The 19,489-nt window shown below is 31.7% G+C and overlaps 3 protein-coding genes across 4 annotated transcripts; 1 reads left to right on the top strand and 2 right to left on the bottom strand.

Annotated features, from left to right (window-relative positions):
- Positions 1-239: 239 nt before the first annotated feature.
- On the top strand, positions 240-5,027 carry LOC101217891 (protein disulfide-isomerase 5-2). Its single transcript, XM_004138598.3, has 5 exons — positions 240-663; positions 2,325-2,428; positions 2,662-3,035; positions 3,453-3,757; positions 4,408-5,027. The coding sequence occupies exons 1-5, from the start codon at positions 448-450 to the stop codon at positions 4,732-4,734; spliced, it is 1,326 nt and encodes a 441-aa protein (XP_004138646.1). The 5' UTR covers positions 240-447; the 3' UTR covers positions 4,735-5,027.
- Positions 5,028-5,510: 483 nt separating this feature from the next.
- On the bottom strand, positions 5,511-9,609 carry LOC101218128 (receptor homology region, transmembrane domain- and RING domain-containing protein 2). 2 transcript variants are annotated; one of them, XM_031880729.1, is made up of 5 exons: positions 9,212-9,352; positions 8,875-8,978; positions 8,521-8,748; positions 7,211-7,615; positions 5,511-6,435 (listed from the first exon to the last, which is right to left on the bottom strand). In XM_031880729.1, the coding sequence occupies exons 2-5, from the start codon at positions 8,915-8,917 to the stop codon at positions 5,837-5,839; spliced, it is 1,275 nt and encodes a 424-aa protein (XP_031736589.1). In that variant the 5' UTR covers positions 8,918-8,978; positions 9,212-9,352; the 3' UTR covers positions 5,511-5,836. The 2 variants fall into 2 exon arrangements, with proteins under 2 accessions (XP_031736589.1, XP_004138647.2); XM_004138599.3 differs by lacking the exon at positions 8,875-8,978 and having other exon boundaries at positions 9,212-9,609.
- An 8,765-nt stretch (positions 9,610-18,374) lies between these two features.
- Positions 18,375-19,313, bottom strand: LOC105434677. Its single transcript, XM_011651605.2, has one exon. The coding sequence runs from the start codon at positions 19,195-19,197 to the stop codon at positions 18,610-18,612; it is 588 nt and encodes a 195-aa protein (XP_011649907.1). The 5' UTR covers positions 19,198-19,313; the 3' UTR covers positions 18,375-18,609.
- Between the last annotated feature and the right edge of the window lie 176 nt (positions 19,314-19,489).

Here is a 19,489-nt window from a genome sequence, read left to right as displayed (position 1 = left end):
TTCCATGTTTCTTTTTTCAACTATCTCTAACCATATATAATGATATTTTACCATATTTGTAATTGTTTTATCAATTAAAATAATTATCTTTTTTAAATGACGATTGTAAATCGATATCTAATAATGATTTAGACAAAGTTTATTAGTATTTATTGATTATAGCTAAAAGGAAACATCCATGTAAAATAACTATCCAAAAAAATTAAACTTTAGGGGAAAAAAAGTATTAAAAAGAAAGGTAAATGATGGAGCGAATTGAACTTTGGAAGTAATTTGGAAGACATTTCAAAATAACTATAGAGTCTGCTTATTAGAAATGAATCAAACTTTCAGATTTGGCGTTACAAAGAAGAACAGCTCGTAGCGAAAGAAGAAGAAATTTCATAATCAAAACTCACAACGACAACGATAGAGATCTTTTTGATCCTGAAATTGAGCGCTGTGACGATGCGGAGATCCTCGCAATTTCTGGTTCTTTTCCTCCTTTCAGTCTCATCACTGCCATCCTTTTCCTTTTCCACCTCGGAGCTGCCGCTCACGGCGGATGGAAAAGTGTTGGACCTCGACGATTCCAATTTCGATCTCGCCATTTCATCATTTGATTATATATTGGTCGATTTTTACGCCCCATGGTGCGGCCACTGCAAGCGTCTTTCTCCAGAGGTTCCTTGTTTTCTCTTCCGTTCTATTTAGATTATCTTGCGTATTCCCGCTCTTAATTCTATATTTCTTCCAGGTTATTTTTATCTCATCAAAGGAAAATTTGTTAAAGCCTTAGTATGAAAGTGTAGAGTGAAGTAAGCGGAATCGATCGAGTGTTGAATTACTTGTAAATTGTAATAGAATCAGTTCGTTAATACTATGGAGGACTTAAACACAAATATGGTTTTGGATAGAACAGCAATGAGGATACTGAAAATATGAATCTTCCACGTCGGCTTCATATATTTGGAGCAACTGAAGTCAGTTCATTATTTATTATTATAGGGGATTATTACTTTTGAGAGTTTTTCATCTGTTATTTGCTGATTCTAACTGATGAATCTGTCACCTTTTTTTTTTTTTTTAACTATTAGTTTACTAGATGATTGATCCTTCTACTTCGTGCTCCACCATCCGTACACCAATTCCATCACATATTCTTTGAGTTGTTATTGTTTTTTTTAAATTAATTATTATTGTTGTTGTTTTTTGTGACCTGATTTCAGCTTTATAAGAGGCAAAAAATGTAAAGGAATTTTGGTGCTGGAATCTGGATTGTGTTCATGATATTCTTTAGGGGGGTTCTCTTCGTTCTTATTTAGATCATAATGGATCTTGGTGGCTAAATCCATCTGTTGTTATCTTCTTGCCCAGTTAATTTCTTTTTATCTTTGAAGAACATTTGAAAGAGGAAGGTTAAGATGGTTGTCCAGATGGAGGATTAACTCTAATGTTAATTCCTAGAGGAGGAATTCATTTATGTACCTGCATACCTACAACCTCTTTGGTGTATTCTTCGTACGAGTTTTAGCATATAAGAGCTGTTGTTTGGTTCAGTCTAGTTCCCCACAGTTTCTGGATTAGTTCTTCTGTCTTGAGGTGTGAGCTTCATTTCAAATGAGTGTTGCGGGTTTTATTTTAATGTTAAGAGACAATGGTCCAACCTGGGAGGAGGTACGGTAGGTAGTATGTAGTATGGATTTGGAATTGAATGTTCGAAGGCGAAGGTGCATTAGCTGTCTCGATGTCTGATACGTAAGTATCCGCCTAAGTTCTACTGAGCTAACCATCCAATCTAAGCAGTAGTATCTCAACTCAAGGTCTTTTATGCCCGCAAGAGGAAAGTGATAAGAAAAGTCTCTATCTACACGAAACACACGACCACAACAATCAAATAGAAAGACTACGGCTAAAGAAATAATATTTGAAGAAGTTTTTGCTAAGTTGGCTCTTACTTCGTATGGAGGGAGATGGTTCTTGCCTTCTTGGAAGGGGTGCAAGTTTCTTTAATAAATTTATTATGCATCAAAGACTCCAGTTTGCAGATTTTGACAATTTGGTTTGGGATACCATCACTAGTAAGCTTCAAAATCTTTGATTGTCAGCAATCAGGAGGCTTACTTGTAAAGTTCTTTACAGGTTTTTTGGTTGTCGCTCTGATTGGTTTGTTTTTGGACTGCAGTTGTTATTCTTCAGTCTTTCTCTTGTATTTGATTTGCCATGTCTTTTAATATGCTGTATGCCATTTGAGTCGAAATACATATTTCGCCCAAAAGCGTAGTCTATTATGCACAGAGTATGCATTCTTTTGTTCTCTTAATTTTTTTTCTTCATTTGTGTAGTTGGACGCTGCTGCACCTCAGCTTGCCAGATTGAAGGAGCCTATAGTTCTAGCAAAAGTGAATGCTGACAAGTATACTAGTCTTGCTAAAAAATATGACGTTGAGTATGTCACTGACCCTGATTCATATCTCCAATGTTATAAACTATAGGTTTATTTGTATTAAGTTTGGAGTTTAGTTGTGCCTTTTGGCTTAAACGTAGAATTTAAGTACGAATCTCCATTAGACCATTTCCCTGCTCAATAAGCTTGCTAGTGAATACCAGTTCTTGAATTATATAAAGGGTAAACCATGATTTTCTTCTACCTATGTTAACCTCTTCTTTTCTTTTTGGTAGTGCCTATCCTACAATCAAGATCTTCATGCATGGTGTCCCAGTAGACTATTACGGACCAAGGAAAGCAGAGTTACTTGCCCGTTATCTGAAGAAATTTGTTGCTCCAGATGTCTCAGTTCTTGAGTCAGACTCATCAATTAATGAATTTGTTGAAGCTGCTGGGCCTTACTTCCCTATCTATTTGGGTTTTGGTTTAGATGAATCTGTTATTTCTAAATTCGGTATCAAGTATAAGAAAAAGGCCTGGTTTTCGGTGGCAAAGGGTTTCTCAGAGGATATCATGGTGTCTTATGATTTTGATAAAGTTCCTGCTTTGGTTTCTATCCATCCAAATTACAACAATGAGCGGAGCATCTTTTATGGTCCTTTTGAAGGTTGGTTTGCATACTATACTATACTATACCTAATCTGTTTAATTTAGCATTTTCTTAAGTTCTTCAATCTGGCATTAGAAGTTTACATTCTTTTGAATGTTTCATGCACTGTTGTAGGAATGTTAGACTGCATAAGATTCATTTTGCACTGGCTAGTCACTTATTGAAAGAATTCGAAACCAGAGGTTTTTTATATTTGTTATGAACTCCTAAAGAGGCTATGTTTCCAATTGCTTGAATTCGAACCTGTTGCTTGTTTACACCATATGTTTCAGCTTGAGTTCTCATCCATTTTCATGAACATTTCAACAACATTTCTTGTCGTGTATATAGTACTTCAGGTTCATGAACATCCATCCGTATGGCTCTATGTATTCTATTTTAAATGGTGTAAGCCTTTCTGTTTGAATTGTACAGAACAATTCTTGGAGGAATTCATAAAACAAAGTCTGTTCCCTCTTGTTCTGCCAATAAACTACGACACTCTTAAGCTACTAAAAGACGATGACAGGAAAATAGCACTCACAATTGTGGAGGATGAGGATGAGGACCAGACTAAGAAGTTGATCAATTTATTAAAGGCTGCTGCATCTGCTAATCGTGACTTGGTGTTTGCTTACGTTGGGGCTAAACAGTGGGGAGAATTTGCCGATTCGTTTGGAGACAAGAAGACTACCCTGCCAAAAATGGTCATTTGGGACGGGGAGGACGATTACTTAATGGTAAGTTCTCATTAAATGCAAATTAAGCATATCATACTCATTAAAATCTTTTAGACATGCATGTGATAAAATGAAATAATAACTCGTGCATGTATCTATTTCAAAGAAACAAGTTCTCTTTAATAGGTTTAATGATTTAAAAAGAATTGTTCACTCAATTAGTTCCACTTAATGATGCAGCAAGATGATTTTATCTTAAATATGATCCTTCGGCCAAAAAGGCAGTATGATATTTTGCAACTCCTTTGGCCTATGTATGATCTTTTTCCCTCTAAAAAAGATTAACATTAGTAGTTCATGGAAACAACCCAACTTCAATAGTAAGTACCATTGAAATTTGCACATTTATCAAGGAACTTTATCGAGAAACTTCATCTTCTCCTCTATGCCTTAACATTTATCAAGTAATTTCATCTTCCCTCTAAATCTACTTTTTACAATTATCAAGAAACTCCATCTTACAACTCTCCACCTCAAACACAAACTTACTTGCTCCAACATATTAACTTCAACTTAAGAACTCCACATAGTGGGCCAAACACCCTCTAAATGATTGTTTGCTTGCTATGAAGTTGTCTCTAGAATTAGAAAACTGTTATTTTTTCTTAGCATATGCATTTCATTTCATTTCTACTATTGTGTTTTTATAGGTTACTGGTTCAGAAACCATCGTCGGGAACGACCATGCATCCGAAATCTCGAAATTTATTGAAGGATACAGAGAAGGAAGAACTGAAAAAAGAAGAGTTGCGGGTCCTGCAATTCTTGGCTTCATAAATTCACTAATAGGCATCAGGACGATATACATCATTGTAATTATTGTTGCAGGAATAATGCTTTACCAAAACCTCACCAAAGACGATAGCGAATATCCAAGAGTCGATACTTCTGCACGGGATCAGGTTGAGCAAACCAGCAGCAGCTCTGCCCCAGAGGTTGAAAGGTCTGAATACAAGGCTGGTGACAAGGAAGATTGAATGTGGATTTTGGTGGAAGTTATTGTTATTAGGACCTTCGAACGGCTTAGGAAAAAGGCAGATATCGGCAAGGAATCAGAAATGAAATTATGTTGGGAGCGATTGTGAAATAACTGATGAAATGTGTAATTTGGTGATCAATTCCCATTCCCAAGCCCCCCATCGTATACCTCCTTGCCATAGGAAACCTATAAACTTATATTTGATGTATTCTCTTACTTTACTTTGGATATCATTAGGTTTTTGGCTCAATTTAATTGACTATTTTTAATTAGGAAGCTATTGATTTTTAATAGTATGTACCTGAGGAATGGATTTAATTATCCTATAACATAATTTTTTACAGATAGGAATAATTATCGATTGATTAGAGTTGGTTTTTAATTTAGTAGTAAAGTGTCAAACTGAGTAAAGATCGAATTGATTTTACAATTTTTTTTAAATTATCAAATTTGAAACTTTCCAAAACTAACTCTGACCAATTTTTTTCATTTTCTCGATTTTCGATCCATCATGCTAACCCCTAAATGAATTTTGTAAATAACATTAGCAAGTTTATCATTTGTAATAATTTTCTAAAAAATAATTTGGTTAGAAGATAAATGGAAGAAAAGAAAAAAAGACAACCCTTATGAACTAATTATGTTAAAATTGATTCATAGGGTCTCAAAGAAGTGGTAAATTTTTTTACAAATGTTTCTTTCATGGTTAGGCTCTTATATTTAGTATCCACTTCCACTCCATCTATCATCTATATCCCAAAATTTATTAAAGAATTCCAAACAAACCCACCGCCCACAAGAATTACTCTGCTTCACTTTCATATTTTAAGAAACCAACCTCTACAACATATGTATGTATGATGTACCACAGAATGGAACACTTCAAACCCAAAATAAATGGAGCAATAGTAAGGAATAATATACAATGAAGCCGGCCAACCAGGCTATTTAGACACGATCACGACTAACAAATCAATTTACAGACCAGATGATGTCATTGCCATAACCATACCTCACCCCACCCCTCGACCCTCTATAGGTTGTCAATGTCTGTGAACGAAAGATTCTCCAACGCTCTTGCTCTTGCTCTTGCTCTCATATCAGCATTCAGGTAGAGACCGAGTCGAAGCGAATGGAGATAAGCTTGCAGCTGACCCACTACAATGCAAGGGGTTATGTTGATGACTAGAAGAACCAATGATGCTTGGTGAGGCATTGCTTGGACTAGGAATGTGCGGAATCATGTATCTTGAATGTAAAGGTGAAACAGATGGGTAACACGAGGAATATGGTGAAATTAAATGAGAAGTGTAAGATCTTTGGGAAGATGCATTTCTGAGTTCAACTGAACTTCTGCTCACACTCAAGGATGGAGATTGGTGGTAGGAGGATCTCGGAGATTGGTGGTAGGAGGATATCAGAGACTGGTGAAGGTAAGGGGTGCTTGAGAGAGAGTGGTTTCGAGATACCGAAGGTGATCTTAATGCTGGGGATATTTGAATGGCTGAGCTTGGTGGTAATGATGATCTAGAAGAAGATAAAATAGAGGATGAAGCAACCGAACTGGGAGCGCTTGAAAGCAATGGTGTCGATGCTGAAGGTGGTGGATCACCGGTGCTAGTTCTTGCATCTCGCTTGCAGACCGGGCAGAAGGTTCTCCAAGCAGTAAGCCAAGAGTCGACACAGAGGGCATGAAATTCTGAAAATTAGTTCCAATTAAACTATATTCAGTAATCAAATCAAAGATGTTAGCTGCATCATATATATGAAACAAATGCAGGTAAATGCATGCATGTAAGCAAAGAGTTCTGTGGTTATATGTGTTGTGGCCTTTTGGTTGGAAAGAAATTGTCACATTTTAATGGAGCAGACAGCCAATAGGATGTGGTTCTTGTTTTTGCTAGGTTCTTCATTTCCTATGGGAGTTCTTTCTCTAACTCTCATTTTCATTATACTCCTCCTGTAATGAACACAAAGCGAGAAGCTTTTTTGCAAGATTCTAGGAAAGTTCTTTTGTCTGTCCAGCTTTCTGCAAATTCAGTGAATTTTTTTTATTTTCCTTCCCCAAAAATAGGTGCATATATAAATGGGAAGTTGGTTAATAAGACATCGATTAACCACTACCTTGATGATTTTTAAATTTTTTTACAAATATGCTACTTGTTTTATAAAGATTAAGAACCCATTTATGTTTACCTAATCCACGAACGTTGGGCCTCTAAGCTATAGATGGAAAGGAAAAAAGACACAAGGACCAGCCACACCAACAGAGGTTCTCTACAGCACAAAGTGCAACAAATAATTACAAATGCAAGATACATGCATAACAAGAAAAATATCAACTTCCGAATAAAGGTGTGAAGGGTCCTCTCAACCCTTTGCCCTTAGGTTGTCTTTTTGGATTTTTTATAAATATGCCTTTCTTTTTCTTACCAAAAACAAAAAAAGGAAGAATAATAAAGGAGTGAACTTACTGTGGCGGCATGGTAGAATTCTGAGCTTCTCACCAGGAGTATAGTCCTCAAGGCATATGGCACATGTCATTGATGTGCAATTATCCTCTAAAGCCGTCGTAAATATCAGACTTGGCATTGCTTTTACTACACGCCTGCTCATTCCCCGAAACTCTTGAGTATGAGAAGATCGAGGACGTCCTCGTCTTATTCGATGTCTTCGAACGAAGAAACAAGTAGCAAGCACTGCAGACATTGCAAGAAGAGAAATAAAGGAGATAGCCATGATGGACCATGCAGAGTTTTCAAAGCTTGGAACTATCCATATTTCAACGTTAGCCAAGCCTGCATACTTCTTCAATGTCTCGCCAGATGTTTTAGTAACAAATACAGCATGTATTCTAATACCAGCCGAGCTCCCTGCCACTGCAAACTCTTCAAAGTCATGACCAGGAAATATTCAAGCTAACAAGAAAATGTCTTCTTTTCAAAACATTTACTCTTATGCATGCATGCATGCAATAATGGTTAACCAAATAACACCATACCCATTAACAGAGTAGGAAAACCAGGGAAAAGTAAAAGTGTGAAACTTATAATTATCTAGTATGGGCATAAAGCTTACATTGATAAAGCAATAGCATCAAGATATCAAAACAATTGCAACAATCATATACAACAAACACAAGATAGCCTACATCCAGGATTCCAGTGACCCCATAGCATATATGCAAACATTGTTGAATTTGTGCAAAAAGAAAAGGACTGTAATTCAAGAATTAGATAAGTATTCTAATTGATGAAGTCATTTAAATTTTTCTAGTTTATCATTTATTTCATAAATATAAAACAAAGATATACCAAGACCAAGAACATTCCATACAATAATGATTGAATATCAACACTGAAAAGACATCTGATCCTATTGTGGCAATCTTTCTAGACAAGATCCTTCAGAAAAAGAGGGACTAGTTTTAAGAGAAGATCTTGGATGGACAACAACCAACGGCTATGTAAGTTTTTATTATTTTTAATTTTTTAAGAAATGCTATTTCAGTTTCTCCATTAAAAAAATTAAAATTTAATTCAGCAAGTCCTTGAGGTATATTTATTTTAGAAGTATTTGTAACTACTAAATTTAATTCAATGTTTGAAAGTAGATAAACCATCATTGAAGCATCAGTATCTACACTACAAGCAAATTGAATAGATGCAGCAAGCATGGCAACATAGACATAGTTAAAACTAATAAATCGTATAGAAAGTAATCCACTTCCATAAATAGAGAATGGCATGTAGACTACGTAGTTAACAGTGCAAAAAGTCATTACTCGCAATTAAGCCACCATCTTCATTGTCATAAATGATTGCAGCTTTAAATCCAGCTACTTGAGCTCTCCTCACTTTATCCTCAAAGCTACATCCTCCTCTAACTATAAGCGCAAATGGTGAACTGGTGTTTACAGGCACCACAACTTTATTTTCCAATGTCGAGCAAGCATCAAGAGGCTTTGCCAGATATAACACCCCAGGTTCTCCCGAACTTTCTATTGAAGGAGCTGAAACAAGAAATTCCATTCATAAATAACAGAATCCATTACGGCGATTTAAGGGGGGGAAAACAATAAAAGAAAGAAAGGCATCGATAACATAACTGAATCCATAATCAATCTGTATTACATTACATGTATTTTCACTGGCCACCTCTTTTCCTTCTTGCATATCCATATTCCAATATCCAATTTATCTTCTCAAAACATAAAAATCATCCTAAATCGCCATTTACTATCTGACAGAATCTTAAACAAATTGATTAATTAATCCACATTAACAGCAGAATCTATACAGTAAACCACGAGTAGGGATGACGAGAGCAAAAACATTTAATCCAGTGCCAGACTCAGAAACTACTCAGCAATACACAACAAGACAATTGAGTTAGGGGAAATTTGGAAATAATGAAACGAGCAGACAAATGGAGACAATTAGAGTATGCAAAAGAAAAAGAAAAAAGAAACTAACCGAAATTAGCTTCAATGGAGTCGAAAGAAAGTGTAACGTTGGCCCCAATCAATACGACATTAGCTGCAGAGCCGGAAGAAAGAACCAAAAGCAGTGAAAACAATAAAGCGAGACGTGGATTCATAGGAGTCAACAACAACAACAACAACAACAAAGCCATGGACCGAAAAACCCTAATGAGTAAAAGAGAAAAGGGTGATGACAAACAAAGATTGAAAAGAAGAAGAGGAAAAAGAAGAATAGGGTTTATAGAAAATGAATTGAAACATCAGCTTCCATTTCTCAGAAGGAAAAATCTGCTCGGTTTTCCTTGATTCATTCGCTGGGAGATAAACTCTCTCCTCGTTCAATTTGCTTACTCCAACCAACAACAATATGGAAAAAGAAAAAAGAAAAAAAGAAACAATATGTGATAATGATAATGATTATGATAAGTTCATAATAAATTGATTTGAGCCAAATATTATTTTATTTTATTTATTTATAATAATATGTTCATCCTTTTTCTTTATTTTTTAAAAATAAAGAAAAATGAAAAAATCACTGACCATAGATTTAACAAAACAACTCTACTGGTAACTCTAACTAGTATGCATTTATAGTGGAATAATGGAGTAATTATTTTGTTTTTGGTTCTTTGAGTAGTTAATGATTTGTTTTATTTATTTTCTTCAAAAATAAAAGTTAATTTAATATATTTATATTTTTATATATATATATATATAATAAAAAGGAAAGACAATGATTTATTATGTAGAAACAGAAGTGCATATCTGTCATGAATTATAATGATTTAGAAGTTTTCTTTGTTTAAAAAGAAAAGAAAAGAAAAGATTTGTTTTTGAATTTTAAAATAAGGTTTGGGATTAGCATCTTCCAGATCTCACCATATTCTCGTCTCTATCCATTGTTTCTAAACCGACCAATGGATATCAATTGGGCTGGGCTCTCTTCTCCTTTCGTCAATTTGGGCCAGCCCCATTTACATCTCTATTTATTTTAAGAGATAGTTGCAAGAATAGAGATAGTTGCAAGTAATTATATTCAAATCAATGAAGTATATAGTATAATTTAAAAAATTTGTAAATATAGCAAAATTGTCAAATTTTATCAATGATATAAGTCTATCACTAATAGATCATGTTACAAATATTGGTCTATCATTGATATACCATATGAAATCTATCAGCAATACAAGTCTGTCAGTGATAGTTTTACTATATTTGCAATTTTTCTAAAATGTTGCTATATTATTAATTATTATTGCTAAAATAGACATCCATTCCAATTTTCCTTATTTTAATTATAATTGAAAATCATTTTAGGAATAATAATTAAAAAATATAGGAATATTTTTTAAAAAATTACAAATATAACAAAATTGTCGATGATAAATTTATATCGACGAATTTTATTATATTTACAATTTTTTAAAAATGTTACTATGTAATTAATTATTTTGAATCTAATTTCTAAATTTGCAACTATCTCTTATTTTTTAGATTACATAGTTTTACCTTTGATTTTTTTATAAAATAAAATTGTTCGTAGTGTTAATTTTATTCTCGTTGGAAAGAGAAAATACATTTATTTATTTTATTGGTCGATTTAATTGGAGAGATAAAAGTGCATTTATTTGTTGAGATTTAATAGATAATGTAACACTAAGTTTAAGAATGGAACATAAAACCAATATCACATTTTGACACATTTTGAATGGAGGGGATTCTAAATACGTAAAAGAATTAAAAGTTAATATATTTGTTCACACGAGATTTCTAAGAAACGTATTTTGTGAGATTAAACTTTGTTATATTGATGAATATTGTGAATACAATCTCTAGTATTTACTCCTTCGATGCTTTCTCTCGAATACAAATTAAAAACTTAGAATTTCCTGATCTTCGGTCTTTAGGATGTTGTAGTTGCAAGTCTATTTGAGACTCGGTCTTATGGAATTTAAGGAAAGTTTGTTCTTCCAAGTCTTCAATCTTTCAGAAGATAATGATCTCGAAGTTGATAAGAACTTGCACGTCTTGAGAGCTTTATAGAAGATTTAAGAACTTGCACGTCTTGAGAGCTTTATAGAAGTTTCAATCTTTCAAAAGATGATGATTTCGAAGTTGATAAGAACTTGCACGTCTTGAGAGTTTTATAGAAGATTTAAGAACTTGCACGTCTTGAGAGCTTTATAGAAGATTTAAGAACTTGCACGTCTTGAGAGCTTTATAGAAAGTTTGAATCTGAAAAATAGATTTAAGAACTTGCACGTCTTGAGAGCTTTATAGAAAGTTTGAATCTTCAATTTTTCAGAGCTTCAATATTTCAGAGCTTCAATTCTTCCTTCAACAAAAGACCTTCTCAAATGAATGACAAATGTCTCTATTTATAGAGAAATTTTATGAACTTTAGGTGGGCTTTGGCCCATTTGCTTGTTGAGCTTGAACTTTGACAAATTTGTCTGTTGGGCTTAGGCTTGGACTTATTTGCCTTATTGGGTTTTGGACTTGGACTTGGGCCCATTTGCTTGAATTGAGTAAACTTAATTATCAAAATCCAATAAAATATAATTATCGAATATTTGTTGTGATGATGTGACAAAATTTAATTGACCGAAATTTCTTGCTCAACAATATTTATATCAACAAAGTGTAAATTTGTTTTCGGTGGTTGAATCATCCCATGAATTTTCCTATGATACATGTGAATGAAGACAAAGCAGACATAAAGAACTCGTGTTGATTTGTAGAGACAACTTTAATTTCACTCTTTGAAGCTTCAAGATACATGCAAGGATGACAGTAAAGTCATAGACCTTATATTATATGCTACCAATTAAATCAACTTATTTAGAGAAAGCAAACAAATTTTATGGGATTGAAAGCAAACAAATCAACTTATCATGATAATTGTGTAAATAATCAATAGAGCAAAAAAAAAAAAAAAAAAAAAAAATTGTTGACATTTACCATAACTGATATAAACTTGTACTATCAACTTCAATGATAAGTTAAATCTTTCCACTCGACGAATAGAAAAAGGAACATCGATACTAACAATTCCTTACCATTAGTGCAAAGATAAGATTTTATACTTCTGTGTGAAATCAGACCCGCATAGACTATTCTCATCTTTTCTATCAATTTTCACTATTTCAAACTTCTTCACTATTTTATCAATTAAAGTATCTATAAGCTTTACTTATATAAATTTAATCAAATCAATAAAAGAGATTAATAGCAGTTAGATCATGACGTAATCAGAATGAATCAATGGTAATTTAAAAAGTAAATCTCGTGTGAAGATTGGTGTAGTTTACACAACACATAGGGCTCACGTCCAAATCTGTAAACAAAAGTTGCAATCCAATTGATGAGTGAATGGTGATCAATATGATTGCGTCGAATAATTATGTATTACCATTATGGTTGGGATTATAATTATGATTATGGTTACCCTTTTAGAGAAAAAGCTATGAATTTTGACACATCTATTTATAATCTTCAATGTTACGTTTGGCTATAAAAGGTAAAGTTAATCAAATTTGATAAAATTCGTAGTTTTAGATAAATATAATTAAAAGCAATCCAATTACATCTGTCTGATCGTTGTCTATTGCAATTATTAATCTACGAATACACGGATGTCCATTTGAATGTTATTATTTATTAAAATTGAAAAGTATTTAATTGAATTCTCATAGTGAGAGTTTGGGTTCCGTTGATGGAAAGGCGATTGGTTAATAATAATAAAAGAGTATTATGAGGAGAAGATGAAGAAGAAATAGATATCTTTCAGTCTCACACATGTAGCTGTCTTGCACGTGCTTCCCCTTCATCAAGTCTCTATCTCAATATAATCAATTAAACTTCATCATTTATTATTACAACTTTTTTTCTTTAAAAGAAATATTTTATAAAAAAAATAAGAGTAAGTACACCTTAAATAATTACTTCATCCATGTGTCGTTTTCAATTTCTTTTTTTTCTTATTGTTTTATATAGTTGAGATAGGAAAATTAATAGTATAAGTTCATGTCAGTTGAACTATGCTCATGTTGATTCATTAATGTACATTTTAATAACTCTTGCGAGTTTTATGATTTGTGATTCCTACGACGAGAACCCGATTGTTGTGAAAAAGTTCTAATCTCTTATTGGTTAAATAGAGCTTGTTGAAAAAATTATTTGTACTAAAACGTTTCTAAGGCTTTGGAGTTAGTATTTGGTTACTCAAATTGATTATTTGATTATAGCAAACCTTTTGGCGAACTCAAATTGATTATTTCGAATTTCTATTTCCATGATTAAGGACAAAATTCAAATATACTCAAAAACATATACTTTCAATGTAAACAAAACTATTATATCAACATAATTAAACGTAGATAAAAATAAGTGCATATACTAACAACCTCAAAATTAGAGGTTGAATTTCATGGTTTAGTTTACTCTTTTTTGTCATATCCTGATATCGTTGGTGGTAACATTAGGATAAACATTTTCTTCTGATGATCCAAACATATAATTAATAGATGCCAAAAATTATTTCTTTTACAATTTAACATTATAAACACGGTCGTAAAAGATTAAATTTAAGAATTTTTTTTCCTTTGTTATTCAAAAGTGTAGAAAACAAAATGACTTTTTATTTCACTTTATTGGAACATGTGAGAATTATTATTATTATTATTTTGTGTGTGTATATATATTTGAAGAGAAAAGAATTATAATTGGTGTGTGGATCACAAAGGAGATTTTGTCTCCCACTATATGTGTCAAGTAGTACCCCTATTCACATCATACTTTATTAATTTATTACCCAAAAAGCTTTTTCTTTTTTTCTTAAACAAAAACTAATGTTTAATGTATGTATACGTCCCATCTTTACGAAAAAATGAGAAAAATTACGATGAGTAGCGTAGGAAATGAAACTATTTATAAAATATAATTAAATTTTTGAATGAACCGAAAAGATCAGTTTAATAGATTTTGTTATATTTTGTAAATAGTTTTAATATTTTACTATTTTTGAAAATGCTCTTATCTTTATATAACCATTTTATTTTCCTTTTGAACAAAAAAAAAAAAGTGTTTGTTTCACTATTTTATTATCATTCTTTACTTTCACATTCACTTCCTAAATATTAACATGTACTCAAGTTAACTGACACTTGTATTATAATAATAATAATAAATCTCTTCCTACTATTAGATATTAAAAAAAAATTGTTTTTTAATATCTAAACGATTTTTTTTTATTGTAAATTACAACAACAAAAGTGTGAGAGAGTATGTTGATGGAAAACCATAAAAGATCTCGATGGCTTAATCATCTAATAGTCAATTAGTTTTGAAAAGAGATCTCATACTATATAATATATAATATGGTGAAACCCAAATAGTCTAAATGAGAATTTGGTCCAAAAAGTGAAGAGTACATTTAGAATACATTTTTTTTTAAGTGTTTAACTTTAAAACATAAGCAATTTTGAAATAAATTGGAGTGCTCGACAACTCAAGATCGTTTTTCAAGTGTTTTAATTAGTTTTTACAAAAAAAAATGTTTAAATAAAAATAAACTTTTTGAAAAATAATTTTTTCCAAGTGAATCCAAATAAGCTAAAGAACTCAAAAGAAACATCATCTTGAAGTGACATATTGTGAATCCTACGTTGAGAATATTAAGAGACCTTACACATAGACTATAATGTCCAAACAGTTAATCGGTCCAATAAATTAAAATTGAGTTATCAACCTTCAATCAATAATGGTAAATAATTAAAAAGAGGGCACCAACTTGAATGGATGAGTTATCTCTTTACTATTTTACTTACAATTTACAGGTAGAAGGGTTAAAATTTGAATAGATAATAACGCCAAACTCTCCTATTATATCTTGATTTTCGATCACAAAGATAATATTATGTAATTGTCCTTTCATTGACTTTAGATTTAGGGTTCTCATAGCAAAAATGGTTTAGAATTTCAAATTATTTAGGGGTTTTATTATACATACTTTTGGTATCCATTCCTTTTTGGTATCATATAACTACAAAAGTAGTAGTGGTTGAAAATTGTCAAAACATACACAAATATATATATATATATATATATATATATATATATATATATATATATATATTATGCACCAAAATGAATGTCATGATCACAAATTAATTTGGTGGTTGAAATTTGAATTTTGATGACATTATTGAATTTTAAATCTCATATCAATAATTTAAAATTAAGTTTTCCACTACTAAATTGTAATTTCTTTTTTCACTTGAAAAATGTGTAGTTTTTTTTTAAAAAGAGAATGTGTTAAAGATAATCTTAATCAAACTTAAAACAAAACAACACTAAATTAAAATGGACTAAATTAAAATTTTTACTATGTCACTGTTAATATCAAATGTGATTATTACACTAAATAAACTTAATGCAATTTTTTTTAGACTTCTTAGGATGTGAGATACCCTACATGTTCGTTTGAGACAAAACTTTTTTTGGGTTTTGATGTGAATCCTAAGCTCATTTTACTGCATCTCAAGTATCCTTATAAATTTTATGAGTTTTGATACCATATTAGATAACATGAGGTTTTATCTCAAAACTAATTAATAACTAGAAAACGAGCGTATGAATGTTATAGAAAGTGTAATGAATGTTGATGTGGATCAAACATGTGTGTGTATATATATATATATATATATATAATATAATATAATTTTGTAATGGAAAAGAAGAAAAAGAGGAGAAAGAAAGGGACCATCAAAGTGATGGTGTGTGATGATGAGCATTTGTTGTTCATGATGGTTCCATTCACTTTCTCTCCTCAATACATTAACACATTCTCTATTTTCAATTTCCATTATTTCCATTTTTATTTTATACTAAAACAATTAATTGCAAGTGGATTTCATCCTTCCAAATGTATACAAAAAAAAAAATATAAAACAATTCAATTCCTTTGGCTAGGCTGATCAACATTCGACCGAGATCGATTTTTCGGCCAAACTGATTCCAACCAACCACAAGTCGTTAGCAAAAAACCCGATCGAACCGACTTTCACCCTCACACCGACCGACCAAAGCCAGACTCTCTTACAAAAAACTGAAACCGATCGACTTCGGTTTGGTCGGCTCCTTGCCTTTTGCTACGAAATAAACTTGTTTTCAACTTTATATTTCAAATTACTTGAATCGTGATCCTGTAAAAAATAGGTGAATTCAACAACCTCTTGCTGATTGAACTGAGTCAAGGGAATGATGTATACAATTCTATATATATATTATGGTGGTCAATCTAAGTCAATTACTTAGATATACTCTCTCCCAAATTATATAAACAGTACACCATGCATTTTTATATTTAAATCTCCCTTCCTAATGAACTAAATACTTTTTTTAAGAAAAAAAACTAGATTATATATCAACAACTGACTAACCATTGATGTATGATTTAAATATACAAATTATTGATTAATTGATTTGATTAAAATCTTTTTCATTATTCAGCACCCAACTTGTTGTCTTTTTCTTTCAAAATGTAAATATATATACAAATAACATTAGCTCATTTAATTAAAATAATACATCTTAGGGTGGACATCTTCTATTTTCTTAGCTAACTAAAATTTTGTCAGTATTATTATTTTAAAAATGTTTACACTAATAACTTTTTTTTTTAAAGAATATTATAGTAAAATAGTGCCAATAAACATTTTAATTTTCATGATTTTGAATGAAAGATAAGGGTTGTCTTTTTCTAAACCCAAAGTTTTCTATAATTGGAATATATAAATACATTATAGAATGCATGTTTCTATAATTAATAAATCAAAACATACGAAAGTCAATTCAAGCACAAACACATCTATATATAGATAAAAAAAAAATCTTAAAAAAAGTATAGATAAAATATATTTATTATGTACCTAAAAATTGATGGTTCAATAACACCTTAATTGAATATAATAAAACCCCAAAAATAATATCAATAATAATATTAAAAAAAAGTTAGAGATCCTAAATTCACATAATAAAAAAATATTACAACCTACAAATTGAGATTGGTAAAATACATCCCATCCTAAAAATTCAAATTCAGCCTCGATAATTTACATGCACACATATATTAGAATTTGGTTCCAAAAGCAAAATTTACATATAAATCATAGTGATTTAATTTTAACCTTATTTAAATTATAATACTAGCACAATTTTTTTAATTCATATTTTTATTTAGTTCATGAACATATTTGGTTGGTGATCTTTCATATTTGTGTCTATTTGACTCTTTTAAAAGGCCCAACAAATTTCTAAAATTTAATTCAAACAATTTTCAATCAAATTTTCTTTAAAAGAGATCTAACTTTAACATTCGAGTCTCACAAATTCCTAAATTTTAAAAGATGTAACATCTATTTTCTATCGAGTTAAACAAGACAAAGTATTAAAAGATCAAATAACTTACTTGATTCAATCATTGTTAAAATATTTACAATCAATATATAATTAGAAGTGGAGAGGTAGGTCAACAACCCTCAACCTCAAGGTCACCTCATCTCCCTCCCAAGAGAACCAAACTTTATAAATCCGTACAATGAAAGAAGAGGAATGCACCAACCCATTCTATCTTTCTAATCACACACAAGCAAATGTAAATATAAATTTATTTTTAGTTAATCCAAGTAGGCCCTCCAAATTATATCAACTAAACATATCATATAGCAAATACGGATTTTAAAATCAATGCAAGTATGATAATGAAATATTCAATTTAATAAGTTTAGTGAACCCAAATCTTAAATTTTCACACAAAATTGATATAAATAATATTTACTAGAAAAAAGAAAAGAGAGGATAATATAGATTGGTCCAAAAGGATTAATAAATTAAAAAAGGTTTTTAGAAAGAAAATAATTAATAGTGGGATTGATTTATAATTTAATAGAATGGTCCAAAGAGGAAATAAGCAAAATGATGATATCGTAAATTACAAACACAATGTCGGGGAGTGTCACATGTAAATAATACAATACAGAGCAACACAATAATTTAACTCACAAATAAATAATTCAATTCACATATGATTTAATAATAATGATAATGATGATGATGATGATGATGATGATATAATTAAGAAAAGAAAGCAGAGATTAAGAGACTAATTTTGCAACTTTTCAATTCAAATTTTGAGGTAAATTTCACAAACAAATCCAGCGCAGTAATCACAGATTAACAAACCCAAATTGGGATTAAGCCATCATTCCATATTCATAATCATAATCATAATCATAATCATTTCACCACAAACAAAGAGATTAATTAAACTAAACAAACATTTAATCAAATCACCAACTTATCTCTTGTTTTTCTTTTTTTTGTTCTTCTTCAACCGCCGGTGCGCTGGTTAAGCAGATCGAACGAACTCCTTTCCGTTCTAGGAAGGTAAACGATGGATTCCGAAACGCCGCATGTCCGTTTACAAGAAGAATACAGATTCAAGAATCCGAAACGATCGCTCAGACTTCTTGTAATCGCCTTACCATTGCTACCGCCACTCCAGAGCTCGGCGTCAACGGCAGCAGCGTTGGTAGGTTCTTTAGAGCATTCGAGGAAGGCGTCGAAGAAAGGATCTCGCTGTGCATTTTGGCGGTTCGATTTCCTCCAGTCTTGAAACCCGAAGCGTTTGGAAGAGGATGGGGTGGTGGAATTGGGAGGTAAAGGAAGGAAAGAAGAGAGAGGAGAGGCGGAACCTCGTCGGAGCCTGGCCGGAGACTGTTTTTTGGGGATTCCGGGTAAATGCTCCCAAGAGAAGGGAATGTTGCCGGAGAATGATCGGATCGGAGTGGCGGCGGCGGAGAAAGGAGAATCATCGGGGAAATAGTAAGAACCGCGAGAGGAAGAGGAAGAGGAAGAAAGGGAATTAGAAGAAGAAGCGGAAGAGAATGAATGAGTCCGGCGAGAAGATTGAAACATTGTATTCACTTTCTTTTTCTTTTCTCTTTGATTCTTCACATTCTCTTTTTCAGAGAAATTTGGGAATCCCAATTTGGCTTTTTGCTCAAACAAAAACCCACTTCAACTTTCTAACATTTTTGTTATATATATATATATGAATTATAATTATTATGTAAGCAAATTGCAAAAATAAGGTATTACTTGCAATTATACCTTTAAACTATTCATCTTTTTTAAAAAACCTATTCCTATAATTATCAAAATTTGATCAATTTTTTTTAAAGATTATATCAATTAAGGTTAAACTAAA

The sequence above is a fragment of the Cucumis sativus genome, chromosome 2, assembly GCF_000004075.3.
Source record: "Cucumis sativus cultivar 9930 chromosome 2, Cucumber_9930_V3, whole genome shotgun sequence".
NCBI lineage: Eukaryota > Viridiplantae > Streptophyta > Magnoliopsida > Cucurbitales > Cucurbitaceae > Cucumis > Cucumis sativus.
This window is presented reverse-complemented; position numbering and strand designations above follow the sequence as displayed.

Excerpts from the sequence above, each read along its gene's own strand:
- LOC101217891 (XM_004138598.3), top strand. The coding sequence starts at position 448 with ATGCGGAGATCCTCGCAATTTCTGGTTCTTTTCCTCCTTTCAGTCTCA. Across the intron at positions 664-2,324 it reads GCAAGCGTCTTTCTCCAGAG|TTGGACGCTGCTGCACCTCA; the intron begins GTTCCTTGTTTT and ends TCATTTGTGTAG. Across the intron at positions 3,036-3,452 it reads CTTTTATGGTCCTTTTGAAG|AACAATTCTTGGAGGAATTC; the intron begins GTTGGTTTGCAT and ends TGAATTGTACAG.
- LOC101218128 (XM_004138599.3), bottom strand. The coding sequence starts at position 9,371 with ATGGCTTTGTTGTTGTTGTTGTTGTTGTTGACTCCTATGAATCCACGT. Across the intron at positions 8,749-9,211 it reads CTCCATTGAAGCTAATTTCG|CTCCTTCAATAGAAAGTTCG; the intron begins GTTAGTTTCTTT and ends TTCTTGTTTCAG. Across the intron at positions 6,436-7,210 it reads AATTCTACCATGCCGCCACA|AATTTCATGCCCTCTGTGTC; the intron begins GTAAGTTCACTC and ends ACTAATTTTCAG.
- LOC105434677 (XM_011651605.2), bottom strand. The coding sequence starts at position 19,197 with ATGTTTCAATCTTCTCGCCGGACTCATTCATTCTCTTCCGCTTCTTCT.